Below are 22,563 nucleotides of genomic sequence, written 5' to 3' on the forward strand. Positions count from 1 at the left end.
AGATACTTCATATCACTAAAACAGTTTGTAATTATGATTAGTCAGACTATGTTAATTTTTTTTTTTTTTTTTTTTTTTTTTGTCAAGAAGACTCTTGAAAAAAGTGGGTTCCTCTTATACTCGGGTAAATACAATATTTCTCACATCTTATTTTATTATGGTCATCCCAAGAGATGTCCCTTATGTTTTTGGCAGTATCATTGTTAAATTGCAAATCTTCTAGCTAGAAGGTACTCTGTACTCTGTAATTGTCTTGGCCCTTAACAAGGTTGATGGGGCCAGATGCAGGTGAGGTTTCTCTCATCCCTGGTGAGCCCTGGAAGACTTCTCTGTCCTAGGTACTGGCCCGACCTCTATATTTTTTACTTCCATTTAAAATTATTTCTCAGTTCTGGCATCAATCCTGATTTTGAGGCCATAGTTTTACTACTCCTACATTCCTTTGTAAGGAAACTGGCCAAGCCTGTGGTGTTTTTATCTCTGCTTACATTATTTCTCAGCTATGGCATCAGTATTTCTTTGAAGGCCTCACTTTTACCATTCTTATGTTCTTTTATAATACGATCAATTTTCTAGCCTGACATCACTAATTCCTTATGAAAGGTCTTTTGACTGAAGGATTGATGACCTCCCAGTTAGAACCAACCAACCAGTCTTCTTACATCCATTCCTCACGCGCCACCTGGATTCTTGCTACTTTCCAGCCATGGCCTTTATTGTTTACATTAAATTTTCAAATCTTGACCATAGTGGACTGGCCAAATCCAGGGAGCAACATGGTAGATTCAATAATGGGGCTGAATTTTGCGTATTAAGTTTCTCCTACAAACAGCAGTGTACATTTTCCCAGAACTAGATCTGCACATCCTCGCCCTAAGTTTTCTCTGGTTAGCTAACATATTGACAGCACTGAGCTACTCAGGCTTTTAGCTCTTTTGATAGTTAACTTGGTTTCCTTGTGTATGCCTGCTGAAGACAAATTGCCTGACAAAACTTAATACTCTTAGATGTATCAGCAGCAGCTCTGGGGAATGAACCTTGTAGGTCTTCTGCGTTCTCACAAAGTCTTCATTGTATCCCACCTAGCCTATGAATGACTACTTGTGGATTTGCAACTCCATTGATCCTATCCCAAACAGTGTTTACGATTAACAGCCGAAACCCCTCCACACAAGCTCTATTGATAGCCTCCTGACAGAAGTCTGACATCTCTGAGGGTTCAAACCTCAACTACTCTTGGTTATCTATGCCATCACAGTTTGTCAGATGTGAGACCATTCAGGCTACATCACTGTGTTCCTCAACCAGCACTTCAGATTTTCTCTGTCTGCCAGCTGGTGCAAATGGAGGATGTTTACAGGAACCTCCAATCCCCCCCCCCCACCCCCCCCCCCCACCACCACCACCACCACCACTTGACTGAGTTATATATCAGGCATTCAATTTTGCCAGTGTGATGTTGTTGTTGTGGTCTTCAATCCATAGACTGGTTTGATGCAGCTCTCCATGCTACTCTATCCTGTGCAAGCTTCATCATCTCCCAGTACCTACTGCAACCAATGTGATACGAGAACTATACTTCCATATTTTGGCATCCCTTATGTTTGCCAATAGTGCAGTATTTGCTGAACAAGTAATAAGTTTCTCAAAGGAAAACAGTTGATACTGCAAAATTGTATACTTATTTTTACTTTCATGTTAGCCTCTGGGGTGAACATGGATGGTATACCCAGTGCCAAAACTGCCCTACTGCAAAATTATGCAGGTGGCTCACTGTGCTCTGCTTGAGACTGATGCTGCAACAGTATAGTGTATTTTTAGGAACTATGTCTGTAAGAAACTATGCTGATTGACGTCATTTAGTTTAACAAAAATCATTTAAGAGCCCCAGTTTTCGTGAAATTTAGTTGAAAACTACTTTCCAGGTTTCTGCAGGGAGTTACATGAGTCACCAGAACATTGTATCTTTTCATTGTGTACATTAGATTTTACCATTAATTAGTAATAAACTGTGACAGGCATATTTTGTTTGAGTTTGCACTTTAGATTTAGTGGCTGTCAGTATTGTATCATGTGTATGCAACTATTTGTATGTAGACATGTCCCATTTGTTGTGACTACATAGGAAGGTTAATATCTTTATTTCACACACCTCATATTGTTTTCAACTTTTGAATGACAGTGATAATGTTCATTTCAGTACTACAGAATGAATGTTATTTCTGTTGCAGAAACCTTTTGATGTTTGGCGAAGTATACTCTCCAGTGCTGTTACTCATTGCAAAGAGGAAGATAAGTTGAACAATAAAATGTGTGTTCATCTGTGTTCAAAGCTGATGGTATATCTGAAAAAGGACCTAAACCAGCAGCAGGGTTTATATATATCAAAGTATATTCGTGTGCTTGGAGAAACTGTGCCCTGGAAAGATGTAACAAGTCATCTTGTTCACAGTTAGTACTTAGTGCAGTGTTTCCTCTGTTCTAGATACCCACAGTAGTTATTATTACGATCGATCTCGAGAAAATTTGGGTAACACACAAATGAGGGCAACACATAAATAGCTTTTTTTTTTTTTTCACACCATAAACTGTTGGAGCTTTTAATACTGAATTTCTTTATGAATACCAGAAATGTCATCATGCTAAATTAATTGAATTTGATGGTTACCTTTTAACAAAAGTTGCTGAGCAAATGCAGTTGGCTCATAGGACATTGCTGCTGTGTCAGAGTTGCTGGCTTATGGCACACAGTGCACTACATAGAGTGGCACAATTGGCTATGTTTACAGGTGATCTGAAGACGGCAGTGTAAGTTGCGAAACTTACCTATAAAAGATTACATTATTCAAATTGAATCTGAATTAATCCCATTCAACACAATACTTACAGAGAGTAGGGTGCGCTATGGTTAAGGCACGACTCACATGGGAGCAGTGGGGTTCAAATTCCTGTCCAGCACTTATGATTTTGCATTCTTCTGGAAATAGCAGTTCCATAGCTACACCTGATACAGTGTTAACACTTGAAAATGTATGTACTATGTGGTTGGTGCATACCACATCACAATCATATGTAGTGTAACTGTGGCCATTGATGATGCCAGGTTGCAGCTTCAGAGCTGAATGAATGCTTCAAGAATGCTCTTCTAGGAACAGTTTGTACTTATGGGTGCTGTATGGAAGTTAGTATGCGATGATATACAATACCTGTAGTGAGCCATTTTTGTTGTTGTGGAGATATTACTCTAGAATAATATTATTATAAACAGTGGGATAAAACTGGAGAGTTAATTGAACATATTAGGGAATATAAATAATATGCATTACAGCAAGTGTTTAGTACATTTAACATTAAATTGGCAAACATTGTTAGGAAAGGTCTTGCTTTTACTCTCAAGCTTTTATAAATAATAGATTGGGTTTACAGTGCTTTGTTCTTAACAACATATTTTCAACCACATGCAATAATTGTCCTTGGAATTGAGATGTGTTGTCACACTGTGGTTACACTTTCAAGAATCAGTTTTGAATTTGAGTGGAGGTGTGTGACTGTTTAATATGTGGACATTAGCAAATATTGTACAAGTTGTAAATATTTCTTAAAAGTAACTCTTTACTCACGTAATAAATACCATGAATAGTTTTAATACTGAAAAATCTCCAGTCATACGATAAAATTATTCTCATGCTGTAATTAAACAGTAGGTTAGTGTTTGTACAAATTACAGAGTATTAGGTTCTGTTGAGTGAGCACTAGAGGCAACTTTATATAATTGAGTTTCAGCCAAGTTTTCAGAGTTCACCGGAACATTTTTTCAGTTACTTTGTGAAAAGAGTCAGGCAGCTCATATAAGAAACGAAAACAATGGGGGGTCATAGCTTAAGAGTTTGTGGTTTAACATCTGAACATCATTTTCAGTGTTTCCATTCCCAAAGGAAGTATGAACCTTAGATGTTGCAAATCATTAGAAAATACCTTGACACTATGGCCATACTGTACCCTCACCTGCCACCAGATGCTATTTCTTCAGCTGCATTAGGCATCACTGGATAGTTAGTCATGTGTTAACTTTCTGATATAGTTCCAATTTTTGAGCAGCTAAAACTGGTAGGAAAAATGTTCTGTTAGCACTAAGTACTGCCTCAAACAAAAATTGTAAAGATGATTTCATGTGTCGTCCGCAGCTCGTGGTCTAGGGGCTAGTGTTGATGCCTCTGGATCACGGGGTCCCGGGTTCAATTCCCAGTGGGGGTCAGGAATTCTCCACCCAGGGACTAGGTGTTTGTATTGTTCTCATCATCTCATCATCATTTGGAAAAGCTGCAAGACAGGACAGTGAAACAGTTGTGAATTTGTATGGGTGTTGATAAACATGCAGTTGAGTGCTCCACAAACCAGATATAATCATCATCTGAAATGTGTCAATTATAAAGTATAAAATTAATATAATTTTGGTAATAGAAAGTATTTGGTAGAATATAAATAAGGGGAGAAGTAAAATTAAAACAGGTGTTGAGCGGTTGATGTGCACATAAGACTTAAAATGTTGCTAATCTTTAGGCTGAGTCCTCCTTCAGAACTAAAAGAAAAAAGCAGGAAGCAGAGTTGGAGATAAGTGTAGGTTACAGATCACAGGAAGAGACACAATTATATGGAGAAGTGAGCTGAGAGTGGGGGATAAAGCTGAGGGAGGGGAGAGTGTGAGTGTAGAGTTGACGTAGTGGTGGGAAGGGAGGGGAGCATGGGGACAGAGTTAATGTGGGATCGGGACTAACAGGGAATGAGAGCAGGAAGATTGCAGGTTTGAAGGATGTGTTGTAAGGACTATTCCAATCTAAATTATTCAGATAAATTGGTATTGTGGACTGGGAGGGGAGGGAAGGGGGGGTTCCAAATGGTACGAGTTGAGAAGCAGGCATTTAAGTTGAGCAGGTGTTCTGCAACTTGGAGTGGGGTTGGGGATTGTCATCGATGCACTTGGGCATAGTTTGACAATGGCCATTCATTCAGGTGGACAGCAAGTTAGTGTTTATGTCAATAGCCTTTTATGTCTACATTATCTTCCCAACTACCCCTCACCCCAACTTCTCTAAACTATGTAAAGGAGAGTTGTGCTTCCAACAGATCATTCAGTCTCAGAATCATCCCAGCCGCAACATCCACGAGCCACTAACCCACAATCACTTTCACCTCCATTTTCACGCCCTCTTCACTCATACTACACACACCTCTACGTCTACCTCTACCTCAATTCCCGCTTCCATTCCTTCCCCAGTCCACTCCCTGATTTCATTGTACACTGCATAGCACCCCACCCCCTGCTTGTGTCATAGGTGCCCAGCTGTTGGCCACCTTTCCCTCCAACCATCCCTTCCAACTCCCTGCCTAGTTTATCCCCTCCCATTCTATGTAATACAACCTCAGTAGGGTTGCAATGTCAGCACAATGCAGTCAGAGCTAGCATTGTTTTCTGTATTATTTGTGTGCCTATCAACCACTCAATGCTTCAACTACAGTGAGTTGTTAACTTGTCTCCTTCTCTGTTATTTAAAGTAATATAATTTTATTTACTTTCTCATTCATCATATTTGTTGCTGAGAAGATTGATTCATAGTAATAAACTTTGAAAAGGGAGGGGAGTGTGGGGTGCTTGGCTCTCAGAGAGACAGTTCCGAAAGAAGTATGGATGTTAAATAAGCAATATCCCAACAAAACTATTTCATAATTTATTGTGAGGCTATTGCTCACAGTACATTGTTATTCACTCCATTTTCCAAACAGCCAATGAGACATTGTGGTATGGACTCACTCATGTTTCATTTTCTTGAGTCACACTGGCACTACTCCTCCTCCTCCTCCTCCTCCTCCTCCTCCTCCCCCCCCCCTCCCCCTCACTTTCCTAATGTTACAGTCAGAAGTGCTGAATGCATTTTAAAAAAACTGAACGTTGTTGCGGTTATTTTCATAGATGTTAGACGGACCATAGAACACAAGTACAGTGTTGTGCTTTCTCATAGCACTCTGTGGGGAGGGGAGGGGAGGGGAGGGGAGGGGGAGGTTGAATCACTGAGCTTGCTTTAAGGAGGAAGGCTGTTCAAATACTTGTCCACCCAAATGATTTTTGTTTTACTTGGTTTTAAATTTCTTAATGTAAATGCCAGGATAGTTCATCTGCAAAAGGTGCAGATGATTTCTGACCCCATACTTCCTCCAAACCCAAATTGTGCTCTGCTGTCAATAGTATGTTGAACCCAGCTTCCTTTTTCCTTTGGTGAGGTGAAGTTTGCTTCCTCCATTTCTCCTGCCCCAGCATTAGTGTTTAAGGATAAGTGAATGCACTAGGCACCTGCCGAACTTGAGTTTTTTTTATTATACTGCAGTTTTAATAGGCATTAAACTGTAACCTTCCTTCCCTCCTTTCCAACTTTGGTGACTTGACTCATATGAAAGGGTGTGTGCACACTTTTTATTGGTGAGAGGTCAGATGACACTGAAGACCATGTTATTTGTAGCAGTTCTGCCTGCTTTATTTATCTTCTTTGTTTGTTGTCCTCAGTGTTGACGTATTGCATTGGTACACTGGCTGACAAATGGGTTGTGGATTCAGACACTGACTACTATAAATAATGTAGCCGACAGGTGCACAGTTGCATTTCACAGTACTTTAATTTCACTGTTCAGAACCCCCTAATAATACAGTTATATGGACAGGGCACTATAGTCTAACTTTCGATAACCCTCATTTATAGTTAGCAGGCGAACCATCCACATATTGCTACAATAGTTTACCGTTGAACATCTACGAGCCGTAAAAACATAACCATGTAATTTACAGTTCTTGAAGAGTAAACAGGTACATATGGAACAGTCACTGTCATTGCTTTAACACACAGCCTATTGGTGTAACACTTATTTCATTACTATGTTGATGCATTGTTGTCATTCTAAGCAACACAGATTCCTCATCTGAAACTCGGCCGTCAACTGACTGTCTCGTGACCAAAAATCAGGCCCTTATATATCCTCACAATAATAAGGGTCAAAACTACACATTTTCCAAAGTTTACTTTACAGGAATTACAATTAAAACTTAACTAATTAAATTAACTGAATACATCGAAAAATTGGTTGTTTTTAACAGTTTCTTCTACTGTAAGAGTTAGGCCAAATTATTTGTTTAAATCATAAAATTAACAAATATAGTAATGCAAACAATTCTTTTGACAAAACTGTTAATTACGTTGGAATTAATGAACGGATGGTTTTGCTAATATGATTCCAATTAGAGCCAAATAAATACTTTAAGATTAGTAGTATTTCATCTTCCAAATATTTATCATTAATACAGAATTTATATTTGTTTATAAGTCGTCAGAATTTAATTTAGGAAACAATTACTGATTTCACCCTATAATGAAAGATACTACTAGGAATAGTCAAAATAAATTAGAATATCAATTACAAACATAAAACTTACCACAAGATTAGATCTGGTGTTATATTCTTTAAAACTGAGGCCCAACCTCTCTCATATGAAAATGCAGATTATACTCACGTACGTTAATGGTAAATAGTTCAAGGTGAAAAAACGAATTTAAGGAGGCAGATGGCAAAATAAGAGGGGAATTAAAATTATCCCAGCTTGCTTTGTCACATCTTGTCAACAGTTTGAAGCATTACACAAACTCATTTAACTGCAAATCTTGACTGTTTCCAGCCGTGTCTTGTTCATGGTCTAGTCAAAAAGATAAGCGGGGGAAAATATTAGACATCTGATATTTTATTAAAAAATCTCCAGAATGATATTGTATTAACTGTCTAGGAATAATTATGGTATAGTATTTCTGCAAGAATGCTATTGATTGAACTATATTTTATAAATAATATTAAATGTGGTATGTATATTAAAGTATGCTTTCATTTATAATTATTTTTATATTTGATTTAGTGTGTCGCCAGCCGGTGTGGCTGAGCGCTTCTAGGCGCTTCAGTCTGGAACTGTGCGACCACTATGGTGGTAGGTTCGAATCCTGCCTCGGGCATGGATGTATGTGATGTCCTTCGGTTAGTTAGGTTTAAGTTCTAGGAGACTGATGACCTCAGATGTTAAGTCCTAGTGCTCAGAGCCATTTGAACCAATAGTGTGTGTCATAAAAAAAATGTTAGCCCTCACCAAATCAATTAAGTCTTTGGGTTATTTGTAACTTTCCCTACATTTGACCACTTCAGTATCCAAAGAAAATCACAGCCCGCCAACTGCCTTCTGCTGGCAAAAGAGGTCTAGTGCAGCACCTGCCTCATATTTGACTGGGGCAGTGCGGCAGCATGCAAAACTGAGACTGTGTTAGGCAGTGTCTTCTGCAGTGTTCCTATTTGGTCTAGTGTTAAAAATGTACTATAGTGTGAATAAAATGACATGTGATACAGCGTCCATCATTTGCCACTAGCAAGGAGACCACTCAGCAATCTGCTTTTGTTGTAATTGATTTATATTTATGGTACGTGAAGTTCAGAACTCGAATATCAGTCTTGCAAAGAAGTTTCATAAAAGTTTTAAAAATTCTCAAGAAAATAAACTTAAAGTTTTCATAGAAACTTTAATTCACTAAAACTGAGGTGTCTTTCAGGACGGGCTATGTGGCTCTCTCTAGGTAATGTCTGAGCATGGTAATCGGGTAGTCAGTGAATCAGTGGTTCAAATCTTGCTATGGTCTTTTATATTTTTTTTGTTCAATCCGAATACCTAAACCATTTAAATATAAAATTTATGGTGTATATGCTTATTAATACACGTCTAATCATTTTTTACATATTGCATGCAGACAAAATTCTTAATTGTCGATACTTTACATGAGATTGTTAATAAATTTGCAATGTATTTTTAATTTAAACTGTCTTAATTAACAATCTTTTATAGGTAATGATAATTAAGAACTTATATTTGCAATGGCAACTGGAATTTTTCATGCAGTGTCCGATTAGAAAAAAGATTGTGCATTTTTCATTAAAAATGTGATTAGATAGGAGTTAATTAGCCTACTTTTTATGAATGTTGCATTTAAATGATACAGACATTGAATTTGAATGAAAAAAGAAAAGAAATACAGTTTATAGCATAATTCAAACCATCAATCCATTGATGGCATGATACTCTCCTCAAATGCTATCAGACGAACCACACCGACCGTCAAGAAAATCACTTTATTTGGTGGATTAAAGTTCCTTAGAAAAATTCAGAGTTGATTTTCTTGAGAATTTTTTTAGAGTTGAATCGAACTGCTGTGGGAAATTGATACTTGGATTCTCAACTTCATGCACCATAGACATAAAAATTACAAATACTTGATCAGCTGTTGGTTTTCTCGTTAAACAGTGCCACAACTGCAATCGGTTCAATCCAACTGCTACTACTACTACTGCTGCTGTCAGGCTTGGAATGATCAAAGGTAGCCCTAGATTGCTGAATATTGCATGTGAACTTATGTAGAACAACTCAGTTCCAAGGTGCAGGGTATCAGTTAACAAGTAGTTTGATTCAGACTGAAGTACGATTTTCATGTCGTGTATTTTTTGTAGTTTGTTACCTGTAACTCACCTGAATATTACAAAAATGTGCTACCTGCAACTTACTTTGAGTATAACAAAAAGCGTATTTAAAAATTGGGATAGCGAGCCACTCATCTGGTGATTGATGTGACACACAGACGCATAACAGCAAAAGTACATGACTTGCTTTCATACTAACATTGATTTTATGTGTGTGTGTGTGTGTGTGTGTGTGTGTGTGTGTGTGTGTGTGTGTGTGTGTGTAAGTAACTTACTTATTGTTAGTAGTAGCTAGAAGGCTACGGTGCCTGTCATGTATCTGTACGCCACACATCAGTCGACATCAACTGAGAGAGTGCCTTTCCACATTTTCATCTATTATTTCAGTTCTGGAATTTAAATTAGTGTAACAAAACGCATACATAATGTATGTAGTAAGATTTTGAGTAGTAATGTTTCGCATTTGGAAATCCTCTTCCTGGAAGCCTCCTGACCAATTATGTGATGCCTGCCAGTGGCTGAAGAAGCTGTGGACATTGGGTCCAAGGGCTGCCAACTGCGGTTCAGTTCCTGTGCCCACAGCAGATAAGATTCTTGACAATCTAAAGTAGTGAAAGAAAAAAAAAAGATTTTTTTGGAGAATACTCCTGTGATCCTGGAGCTGCCAGACCTGTCGTACTGTGAACTTAACGTTTGTTGATACTGTTCTACCTCTGCCAGTGATAGACAGTAATCCTTGGGTGTGATGTGTCCTCATGGCCCGTTCACACCTAACAAGGACAATTCATTGGAAATGCAATGTATATTACTGTCACCTTTCAGAACTACAACTAACTTCCTCCTCTTCTGTGCTTGGTAGTGCTATCCAAGAAATACATGTCACTGACAACCGTTTTCCAACAATTTGAGCTTACTGTGCATTCTGTACTGGCTCAAGAGAGCATCTGGAGGGATCTGTAGATTGGTTCATACAGAAGTCACCAGTGAGTGGCTTCCTCTCCGTACCACATTCGAAGCAATAGCAGTGAGAGTGCAGATGACCCCAGCAATCCCCGTTTGTAACATTTATTCAACTGAAGCCAGGTCACTTATGTATTTTGAGATAATGATCTTAATCCAACAACTCCCTGCACCTTTTTAATACTATGTGGGGATTTCAATGCACATTGCTCCCTGAGGAGATGTACCACATCGTGTGGTAGGAGATTTTCTGATCTTGATCTCATCTCTCCTCCGTGATGGTATTTCTGTGCGCTTCCGTGATGCCTATGGCAACTCTTTTTGGCTGTTGACCTTACGATCTCTTCTGACAACCTCATGGCTGTACTAAAATGGTCCCTACATGATGATCTGTTTGGAAGCAGCCATTTTCTGGGGACCTTACCACTTCCTTGTCACTGGCCAATGAACCTGTTAAGTCATTGGGCTCCTAAAAGAACCAACTGGCATTTGTATTCCTCTGTTGTCACCTGTATTCTCTCTCTTCCAGGTTGTACCAACAAACTTGTAGGAGATGCAATCACCTACACTGCTGGAATTACTCCCACCTTTCAACAGGCCTCTTTCACCATAGTTTGGTGACACAGTGGAATGTTGAAGGGCTCTGCATCTTTTTAAATGATACCATTCACATGATACCTTTCAGAGATAATTCTGTGTTTAATTAAAGGCAATAAAAAGGAATTCAGAGAACTCTCCTCCTTACAAAAGGATCTCTCTCCATCTCAGATGTGAGCCGAGCTCTGTAGGCTCCTGGGCTGCTGAAATGAACAACTGTTCTGGGTCACTTTCTTCATGGGTATTCCTTCTGATGCATTGGTTCGTGCTGAATACCTTGTGACCCACTTTGCAAGAATGTTGTTTCCCCTTCTTATCCGGCTGCCTTTTGAATGCATAAAGGAGAAGTTGAAGACACGAACACTGAATAGATCTTCATCTGTTAAGTTCACTAAAATCATTTATTCATATAGATTGCTGGTTTTGGCAGTTCTCTGTCCCCATCTTTGGATCTGCAAAAGATGGAACCAAAATTCTAGGCTACAGCGACTAACATAGCAGCATACATAATCATATCCAAGATTTGCAGTACATCGAATAACAACGTACCTATGTTTACTTCGGTTCACAGTCTTCTCGTTCATTGCACTATGTGGTGCTATACAATATATGTCCATGTTGGTGTCATGAGATAGACTAGAAGTTGGCATGTCAGTTTTGAAATAACATCTGTGTAAGCGTGTGATTGTGCCAATTAAATGTGCTATCATTCACAAATGAGCTCAGTGGGACACACACCTGGCCCCACAGTTCTACTGTCCTGAATATTTCTCTCGTCTCATGTTAGTATTGTATGTCCAACTAATTTACATTACATTTTTAGACTTTTCACTTTTACTATTATGAATCTCCATGATATAAGGCAGGCTTTACTCTGTAACGGTCTTTGTCCTTCATGAGGTTGATGGGGTTCAGATGTGGGTTGTGTTTCTCTTGCCATAGGTGTGCCCTGGGAGATCCCTCATCTGCTCTGGCCTATGTACTGGCCAGACACATGTAATCCAATCGTGTAGTAATTATAAAACTTTAATTTATTGAAACTTGATTTCTTTTGTGCTTGATGTCATTTAATGTCATTCTGGCTTTTTTTTCACAGGCTTGGCTGATATAGACTGCCACATGGAGCTGCTTGATGAACCTTGTGAACAAATGTCGGGAATTATTGATGTTCTTCTGAGTCTTTACAATCATGTAATTAAGTATGAAGATAGTTCTACTGAAAAATGCAGTGAATCCCTTAGAAATTTGGGGATCTGTCTGACTACAGTCTGTGAAGCTATACTTAATGAAGTTGTATTTCTGTCATTTGTTATAAAGTTGAAATATGTTATAGCATTCTTAATGCTAAACTTTTGCAATAGAGCTGATGAAGTTCTTGAACGTGATTTCATTTGTTGCTGGATGAAGATCACACACACTATTGAAAGGCACTTGGGCCACATTAAGAGCGAATCATTGACTGCAGCAGTTATTACAATGCTGAAAGCAGTAGCAGAACATGGATCAATTGAAATATTGAGATATACATTGAAATTTTGGATTGGCTTGCTTCCAAAATGTAATGACTTAACTCCAAATTTGAAACATGAAATTGAAAATATGTTTGTTGAAATGGACAATTCTTTAAAGAGAAAAGAAGAGAAGTTGAAATGTAATAAAAACAAAACTGGTTCCAACAAGAAAAGAGTTAGTTTTGCTGATAAACCGGCTGTTACAACTTACAGTCCTGTATCGGTAGATCCAACTCATTTAAATGAACTGTCAGAAAAAATTAGCTCAGTGAAAATTCAAGAAAACAGAGCAGCAGTAACACTTGATGGGGAGGAAGATTCCTCTTCACCATTCTCTCAAAACTGCCGTGAACATAATTTTCCAGAAGGCCGTGTTGTGGTAAATGAGACACCAACAGTAACTGATACGGTCAGTCAGAATGAAAGTAGTGATGATACCATAGGCTTAGTGCGTTCGAAAAATCCTTTTGCTAGAAGTTTCTTCAACGATAGACCGAGACGGGGGAGTTTAATGACAGCAGAAGAGAAGACAAAAGTTACTGTAGATAACAAAACTATGGAACCACTACATGCTTACAATAAAGTAAATGTTTGTAAAAAGGACAAAAAAACTACATTGGTAGATGGTACTAGAACAGAACAAGAAGACAGAAACATAGATAATTCTTTAAAAGTGTCAGTTCAAGAAAAAAACTGCAAAAGTGTGGCTGATGACGTTAGTTCTGAATGTGATCTTGAGGTGGGAAATGATCATAAAAATCATGAAAATAGCGCTGATCAAATTGAGGCAGAATCTGATAAAGAGACTAGTGGCACTCAGTGTTTGGTTGCAAGCACACAGCACAGTAAATCACAACTCTCTTTAAGAAAAAGCCATGAAATGTTAGATGATAAACAACATAAGTTATCTGTTAAGACATTCAAATCTGATGACCAGTTAGAGAGCAACAAATCTGGTGCTAGAATTGACAATGGGCATTTGATGGAAGCAGAAAATGACAGTATTACAGGGAAACACCTTTCTATCAACGATGGACATAGACAGAATCTTGATGTTAAAAATAGTAACACCAAAGAAGACAATCGTAGTGAGAGTAGTGTAAACATTTCTGTTACTGAAACAACAGAGGCTAAACCTCTTTCACTGTTTGGGAAAGTTTGCGAGAGGAACATTCCAAAACAGCAAATTTCACCATCTGTAGAATCTTGTCCAAGAAAAGAAGTGCCTGCACAGATGGAATCTTCAGAAGATCCCAGTTTGGAGACATTATCTGACCAAAACTCACAGTTTGCTAAACCAGAAGAAAAATGTGCTGTACGAAGGAGAAAGGTAATTATTTTAACTGTTGTTTCACATAAGAATCTCAGTAGAATTTTCATCGGTACAAGTTCAGTCCAAGTCATCCCTACAATTCACTTTGAATGGAACTCCATGAAATCCTCGGGCCCCACAGATTCTTTCCCTTTGCCATCCCTTCAGTCATAATTTTTAGAACTGACGTGTGTTATAATTTATGCTCAGATATTTTGTCTCTTGGTTTTATCTTCCTTTATTAGACTTTTTTCCTTGTTGACAGTCATTTCCCACCTCCACCCCCACCCCCTTTTAATGTAATATTATGGTTCTACACTGAGGCGATAACCAAAAGTGGTGTGGCACATAGTTCTGTTCGCCACTGTAGCTTTCATGCACAATGCAGAAAAACCAAACATACAATGTGGTGGACAGTTCGTACAAAATAATACAGACATTGACCTCTTCAATTGATAATCAAATTTCAAACAGGTGCACGTGTGCTCTGCCCCCTACCCCTACGCCCATCCACACAAAAACTTAATAGCTGTGATGTAATTCAAACTTTTAAAATAAATTCCACAAGTAATTTATTAATGTCTAAATTCTTTGTAAACAAGGGGATTAACTTACCAGAAGGAAGTGTATGCAGACCAGTCACAATATGGCAATGCTATTAGGTTGAATCTATAAAGGATTTATCGGTGGCAGCTGTGGTCTAGTTGCAGTGTGGCTATGATCCTGATCAACTGCCTCTCATTACCTATGCCACTTGAGTTGTATAAAACTGTAGATGAAGACAAAAAGCTTTACTACAGAAAGCAGGTTCAGATTGATTTTGATCATTGTAGTTATACAGTGGTGTACAGGAGAGACTGTAGTGAAGATAAATCAGGCTTTGTACTGAAGACAATGATGATTATGATGATGCTGATGATGATAACAGTTTAGACGAATTAAGGGTTATTCATAACCTACAGAGCAATGTACATATGCAAGGTACAACAGGGTTATTTAGCAATTTAGAATACATTGAAAATCTAAGTGAAATGTATACAAAACAAAGTGGATGAATAAAATGTACAAAGGATCTAGCAATCATAGGTAAATAGTTGAGATTGTTAATTTTAAGACTGACATACAAAGTATTTTTATATTTAAAGCTAAAGTTGTGTGTTAGGCATTCGTAGATCTCCAGAGCTTCTAATGGTTTGAGTTTTAATTCCTTATTAGCCAAATGCAGGGAAATAATGGAGGCAAATTTCGGCAGCCTCTAACTATGCTCATGTTCTGTGAATTTCTGAGTGAAGAAGTCTGCTGTACTGAGTGAAGAAGATTGGTTAAATTATCAAAACCTGCTTAAAAATTACTTTCAGCTAAACTGTATCTAATGTCCTCAACTATTTCCATTCAGTTACCTCAGTGTCTCTCATACTGCTTACCTCCTTGGCTTTTTGTTTATTTTATATGCGTGTCAGTGTGTACTGAACATTCACAACTTTTTTATTTCTGATACATATTGTTTATGTAGCTGTTAATTGCAATTTTTTATCCTACTGTTTCATATTTTAGCATCTATAATCGCTTATTGGCCTCAGACATTCCACCTGTATAAAATGTTACCAGATTGACAGCCTGTCTTCCATCTTCATACAGTGTAGACCTCTGTAGATGATTGTTTCTGTTAATTTATTGTTGCCACTGTTCACTTAATGGCAAGGATACTGCATGTCACAGAACTAAACAGGGTATCCAGTGGCACTTGAAGTCAGTACGTGTCAAAAGGAAAATATTTGAAAAGGCAGCTAAGAGCTCACTCTGTCGTTATTTATTAAAGCCATATGTACTATTCGTACTATTCTGAGGCATAAACATAAGCACACTAAATAACTTCTTTTTATACTTCTTTTGCATTCAGAGTTAGGGAAACAGAATCGCATTTAGCTATAGTTTGCTAGTAGCTGTCCTTTGACAGTAGCTTAAAATAGTTTCCACTTTTCTAGTGTGCTATGTCAGTAAGGCTGTATGTCATAAGACGTCATGTGGGAAAAAGAAAGGCTGGGGGAAGATGGACACAGTGCAATATAACAGGGAGCATTCTTGGAGTTATGTTATGCACATTTGACCATACTGATGCAAATATGTTAAAATTGCAGTATATGCAGAAAAAGATTTTCAACGTAATATTGCTTGTCATGTGATGTTGCACGATTTCATGTGATATTATTCAGATGAACATGGCTTATGTGTGTAGACGGTTGGATTGCCAAACGTTCACAGGGTTTTTCTTCTTTGTATGACAGCCATAACATTATGATATTAGTTTCTGTTTCAAACTTATAAATCACCAGAACAAAAAATATTGTAGCAAGAAATACAATTCGAAAATTAGCTGTAAACAATCATTTCTATTTCGTTATAATGCCACCCACAAATTTATGATAAGAGTGCATTTAGAGAAATTGTACGTAATCACATTGAAATTATTTAAGATTGTACATGTAATATTAATCTAGCAAATTCAAAGTTGTCTTTGGAAATTTAACCATCAGTTCTAAAAAAAGTTTCTTTCTAATTAATTTTTCAGTCCTTGCAAGCCACTGATTTCCCTGTTCGGCACTCTCCGAGGAGACCACTTACCAAACACCAGAAAGAGTGTCTAAAAAGGAAACGGGATGATATTCCAGCACTTTACTGTGATCTCTCTGAAGACTCGCAGAGCTCTACATTTTCTGAAATGTCACAGGATGAGTGAGTAGTGTGTTACATTTGTACATCCTTTTCTTTCATTGTCATAAAGCACTTGGGGGGGGGGGGGGCAGGAGGAGGAGGACAAGGAGAAGACAATGGTATTTGATTATGATGATGATCAACAATAGTAATGCAACAAAGGTTGCAGTAGATAGGATGATAAAGTTTGATATAACTTCATTGTAAAAGATAAAATGTGATCAGTAGAGACAAGTGATTTGAAATAGGGAGACAGAGCGAGGACTTCTGGCATGCTTTAAGTTCAAAAGTTTTGTTCATGTGCGCGTGGATTGAACAAAATGTGGGCAGTAATAAATCTGATGATTGTGATAGGAGAACCTGCTTGTCCATTGAGCATAAATGTAGCATAACAGTTTTGTTGTGTTCAGTTAGAAACAAATTGTAAGGACGTTCTGAAAAATAATGGCTCCAGATTTTTTCTGTGAAAGCCCTTTAAGCTTATTGCATATAATGATAGTTATTAACTTTCTACATCTTTATTCTTCATGTCTACATATATGCAACCCTCTGCCACTAGAGGACTCCCAATTGTGTCAGTGTGTGAGAAACAGTGTCCTGTAATCAAGTTACTGACCGCAGTAAACAGTAAACCGAAACCACAAATTTGTCGAGTTTGCCCACACACGAAACCCCCTTGCGGGTCCGGGGTTAGAATAGGCCCAAGGTATTCCTGCCTATCACAAGAGGTGACTAAAAGGAGTCTCACAATTTTCGACCCTAAAAGTTCAGGTCACATTTTATGGTTTAACGTCCCACTTTCCGTATTCTACAGAAGTGCGGGCCATTTGGGGAAGGACGCCATACGTGGTGCACCAGTAATCCATAGCGCCATTAGATTCGATCTCCTGCACCTTTTCTTGTCATGTCTTTGCGTCTCCACCTGCAACTCGACTATTTTGGTGAGGACACCTTCAGGGGTATGTCAACTTCTTCCATTGACTCCTGTCCTCTTTTGCCCCTATGACAATATTGGATATATCTGCACCCAGTATCCAGCACGGTAGCCGGTCTGTTGTGGTGGGGCCTTCATGTACCCATTTCTTGGTAGCCCCCTGACAACACAGGGATTGCACTGCTGATGCCTGAGCTGTAAACTCCCCACGTATGTCAAAGAATAGATGCCCCAAGAAGATGGGCATCGGGTCTCCCGGCAATGGCCATCATGCCAGGTGGCCTTTGCTGTGGCTGGATGGTGCCTTTGGGGAAAGCCCCTGACGGGAGTGGGTGGCATCAGGGCAGATGACCCGCAACGAAGTGGACCAAGTCATCTTGTGCTGGTGACTGAATGGAACCAGCAGTTTCTAAGAAGGGGAAGATTGAATACAGTGCTGACAGGTATGACCCTAAATAGTTTCCCTGCCTTGCTACACCATGGGAGGAGCATAGGGCTACGGAAATAAGAGACTCATATTTGCCTTGGTATTTAGTCTGTAGCAGAACAGATGGGGACTTTCGTAGCTACAAAGCCTCAGTTTTTTGTTGAATACCTCAAGGATAAGTTCAGGGAAGCGACAGTGCTGTCCAAAATGAGAAATGGTTCAATCTTAATTCAGACAGCATCCCCAAACCAGTCCCGGGCATTACTCACTTGTGTGGTATTCCTGTTTTCGTCACTCCCCATAAAAGCCTCAACATGGTCTAGGGGATTATTTTCCATCGCGACCTTCTTTTGCAGTCTGATGACGAGCTCCATGTCAGTTTAGAATGGCTGGGTATTCAATTCATCTGGTGCGTCTACAGGGGACAAAGACAATAGGATGGCTACCGGTGCCTTCATCTTGGCCTTTTAGGGTGATTCGTTGCCTGAAACGATCAACGTGATGATTTACCGCTGTGATGTCAAACCATATGTCCCTTCCGCTATGTGGTTGCTTTAAGTGCTGGAAATTCGGGCGCATGTCTTCCTGCTGAAGTTCCAGTGCCACATGTCAAGACTGCGGACACCCACTACATCCAAATACTTGTCACCTCCTACTTGTCAGCTGTGGACAGCACCACTCACCCTGCTTCCAAGACTACACAGTACTCCATAAGGAGCGGAGTGGAAATTTATGGAGTAAAGACCCTGGTCTGGCTGACTGACCAAGAGGCTAAATGCAAATTTGAATGACAGCCACAAGCTACTAGATGAAGAGCTTCATGGTCTTCCTCAGTGCCTGAAGGTACTTCAGAGAAGTCCTCCCAGCAAGCTCTAAAGAGCAGTGAGAGGGCAAGCAAACCAAGTAGTAGTCTGCTAAGAAACAGGACCCTCCGGTAGCCGGAAAACCACCACTCCATACTGGTTCTGCTTAGGAGGAGGTGGTGGAGGTTTTTGCTCACCCGAGGACCTGGGTCTTACCAATGCCTCATCCACTATGGCGATGGATACAAATACTCAACCGGTGGCTGAGTTATGTCAGCTATTAAGCGTTACACCTGCTTTTTGCATTGTCCTTCAAGAAACCTGGGTTCCCGCAATGCGGATCTCTGCCATTTGTGGCTAACGGGGTACTACAAAAACCATCCTGCCTGTGACGGACCATCAGGTGGAGTTTGCATCTTCATATTTACCTCTATCTGTAGCGAACCTGTGCCCCTTCAAACACTTTTAGAAAATGTGGCTGAAGGGTGAGGACAAGCAGGAAATTACCATTTGTAACTTCTACCTCCCTCCAGATGGTGATGCACAGCCCGATGTATTGGCTGCACTCATTTCGCAACTCCCCCCACCATTTCTCCTTTTGAGTGATTTTATCACCAATAATCCTTTGTGGGGTGGAACCGTGGTTACTGGCCATGGCAAAGATGTTGAGATCCCACTAACTCAACTTGACCTTTGCCTTCTTAATGCACGTGCTGCCACAGATTCCCTTGTGGCACATGGCACCTATTCAGCCATTGATCTCTTGGTTTGGAGTCCTGGCCTTCTCCCATCTATCCACTGGAAAGTACAAGACGACTTGTGTGGTAGTGACCAGTTTCACTCTTCCTATTCCTACCCCAGCGTCCCTCATCTCAATGCTTGCCCAGGCTGACTGGGACACTTTCACATCCACTACTACCTTTGAATATCCATTGCATGCCACCATCAATGAAGTGATTCACGCCATCGCTAGTATTGTTGTTGCTGCAGCTGAATTGGCAATCCCTTTTTCCTCTGATTGCCCCAGGCAGATTTCAGTGCCTTAGTGGTTACCGGAAATCGATGCGGCCATTAGAGACCATAGGCAGGCCCTCAAAACGTCATAAGTGCCATCCCTCCCTAAAGAACTATATTGCCTTCAAACGGCTCCGTGCCCAGGTTCGCCTCCTCATCAAGCAAAGGAAGCAGGAGTGTTGGGAACGCTATGTCTCCACCATTGGAATACAAACCTCCCCCTCCCAGGTTTGGACCATGCTCCACCGACTTTATGGCCATCAGACCCTTGCAGGTGTACCTGGAATTTCCACAAATGGAAATGTATTGGCCGAACCAGATTTAATCACTGAGCTTCTTGTTGAGCATTATGCTCTCAAGCCCTCATCTATGTCTGAGAATTACCACCCTGCCTTTCACCTCCTCAAACGGAGGGTGGAATGGCAACGCCTTTCTTTTGCCCCATGCCACCCTGAGCCATATATTGCTCCCTTCAGTGAGTGAGAATTTCTCAATGCCCTTACCGACTGTCCTGACTAATGCCCTGGCCCACACCTCATCCATTCGCAAATGCTGAAACATCTGTCATTGGATTCCCAGTGAATTCTTCTTGCTGTTTTCAACCACATCTTGGAGCGATGGCGAATTCCCTTTGCAATGGTGGGAAAGTATCATCGTCCCAATGCTAAAGCCTGATAAGAACCCATTAGGTGTTGATAGCTATTGTCTTGTCATCTCCACTGACGTTCTGTGCAGGTTTCTCGAAAATATGGTGAGCCGGCAGCTGTATTGGCTCATTGCATCTCGGAGCCTTCTGGCTCCGTCCCAGAGCGATTTTTGCCAAGGACGCTCCACCGACAACAACTTGGTGCACCTGGATTTGATCGGCCTTTTCCTGGTGCCAACTCCTGATTGCCGTCTTTTTCGACCTGACTAAGGCCTACGATACCACTTGGCGACATTACATCCTTGCTACTCTGCATGAGTAGGGTCTCCGGGGCCACTTCTGATTTTTATACAGAACTTTTTGTCACTCTGCACCTTCAGAGTTTGCATCGGTGCTCCCTACAGTGCTCCCCACAGTGCACCCCACATACAAGAGAATGGGGTCCTGCAGATCTCTGTCCTGAGTGTCCCACTCTTTTTAATTGCAGTCAATGGTCTTGCATTAGCAGCAGGATTGTCAGTATCTCCCCTCCTATATACTGACGATTTTTGTATTTCCTTCTGGCTGCAGGGAGCTATACGGAAGGTGCAGTCATGATCCCTCACTCACGGCTCTTTCATTGCATTTTGTTTGCCTTGTTGTTAGTCTTTTCCCCGTGTGTGTTCATCTCGCCTTGTCTTTTTGGGCTGGGCATTTTAGTGTGTTGCAGAGTGGCTGGCTCATCCTCTTTTATTCTTGTGATCAGCCACCCCAGACCATTTGCTCTATGGTTTTAATACTTTCCTCTGCTTTTCCTTGTGGTGTAATTTTCCCTCTTTCCTTGTTCGTTTCTTTAGTTTTCTTTTGTTGCGGTTCCCCATTCCTTTTAACCCCCTTTACTTTCCCAAACTAAATTTGGGTGTTGTCTTAACTTGAGCCTTGTTTGTGTCAGGAAAAAGGGACTGATGACCCTATAATTAGGTCCTTCTATACCTCAAACAAATCAACCAACCAACCAACCAATCCACGCATGGAGCACCCTCTTCTCCAACATGACAATGCCAGAACACACGCGAGCACTGTGATGTCTGCAAGAATCCAATGCCTTTTCACTAACATTGATCATACCTCCAAAGTCGTGAGCTGGCCCCATGCAATTTTCATCTGGTCCCAGAACTTAAAGAACACATTTGAGGACTTCACTCTGATAGTGACAAAGCTGTGAAAGCAGAGGTGAGGTTGTGGCTCTGTCAACAAAGTCAAATGTTCTCTGCTGATGGTATCAACAAACTAGTTTCTAATTGAGGGAAATGTGTTCATTGCCAGGGTGACTATGTTGAGGAATAAATATGTAGACATGGTGAACAGAGATTGGAATGTTAATAGTGTTTGTTTTACTTAAAAAGTGTTGAGTTTTCACATAAAAAAATTGGATGCATTGCTTTTCAGCATCTCCTTGTAGTTGCACAGTGGTGATGGTGAAAGTGTGGCTGCAAACAACAAGGGAAATATGTGTTACAAGTAATGACTAATTCTATCTTCAGTGTTAGAGGGAGAGCTTCATAAGCAAGTAGTTGCAGTATGCAGTTGTTTGGTCTACCAGTTGTCTTATTGATTTCTCCCCCCCCCCCTCCTCTCTCCTCTTCTACAGTGTAATTTCTCACAATCTCTTATTTCCATGTGTGTGTTTGTCTTCCGTCTTCAACACTATTGCCTGTAGCATCAGTGGATCTTCTGTCTGTAGTTCAGATAGTTGATTCTTCAGTTTGTAAAACTTTTGCACAAATGCATTCCTTGGTCTGCCATTCCTTCCCCCCCCCTCCCTACCTCCCCCCCTCTCTCCCCCTCCCTACCTCCCCCCTCTCTCTCCCCTCCCTACCTCCCCCCCCATCTCTCTCTCTCCGCCCCCTCCCCCCTCTCTCTCCCCTCCCTACCTCCCCCCCCATCTCTCTCTCTCCGCCCCCTCCCCCCTCTCTCCCCCCCTACATCTCATACACCAGCTGTTGACTATCCAGCTGTCAACACTGGGCTATGCTGAACCAACGTTTCTGCTTTGGATTCACTCTAGTAGACTGTGTATGCTCAGAAAACTCTCTCTGTCACTTCTTAATGTAATAATTGT

General features: G+C 40.3%; 1 protein-coding gene across 1 annotated transcript in view; it reads left to right on the top strand.

Moving 5' to 3' along the window:
* The first annotated feature begins 12,576 nt into the window (after positions 1-12,576).
* Positions 12,577-22,563, top strand: part of LOC126253526 (telomere-associated protein RIF1-like) — a 120,886-nt gene continuing 110,899 nt past the window's right edge. The window contains exons 1-2 of the mRNA XM_049954906.1: positions 12,577-13,944; positions 16,496-16,659. Coding sequence (XP_049810863.1) covers positions 12,580-13,944; positions 16,496-16,659 — 1,529 coding nt within the window. The 5' untranslated portion in view covers positions 12,577-12,579. The remainder of the gene's footprint in view (positions 13,945-16,495; positions 16,660-22,563) is intronic.

This window comes from Schistocerca nitens, chromosome 4, assembly GCF_023898315.1.
Source record: "Schistocerca nitens isolate TAMUIC-IGC-003100 chromosome 4, iqSchNite1.1, whole genome shotgun sequence".
In the NCBI taxonomy this organism is placed as follows: Eukaryota; Metazoa; Arthropoda; class Insecta; order Orthoptera; family Acrididae; genus Schistocerca; species Schistocerca nitens.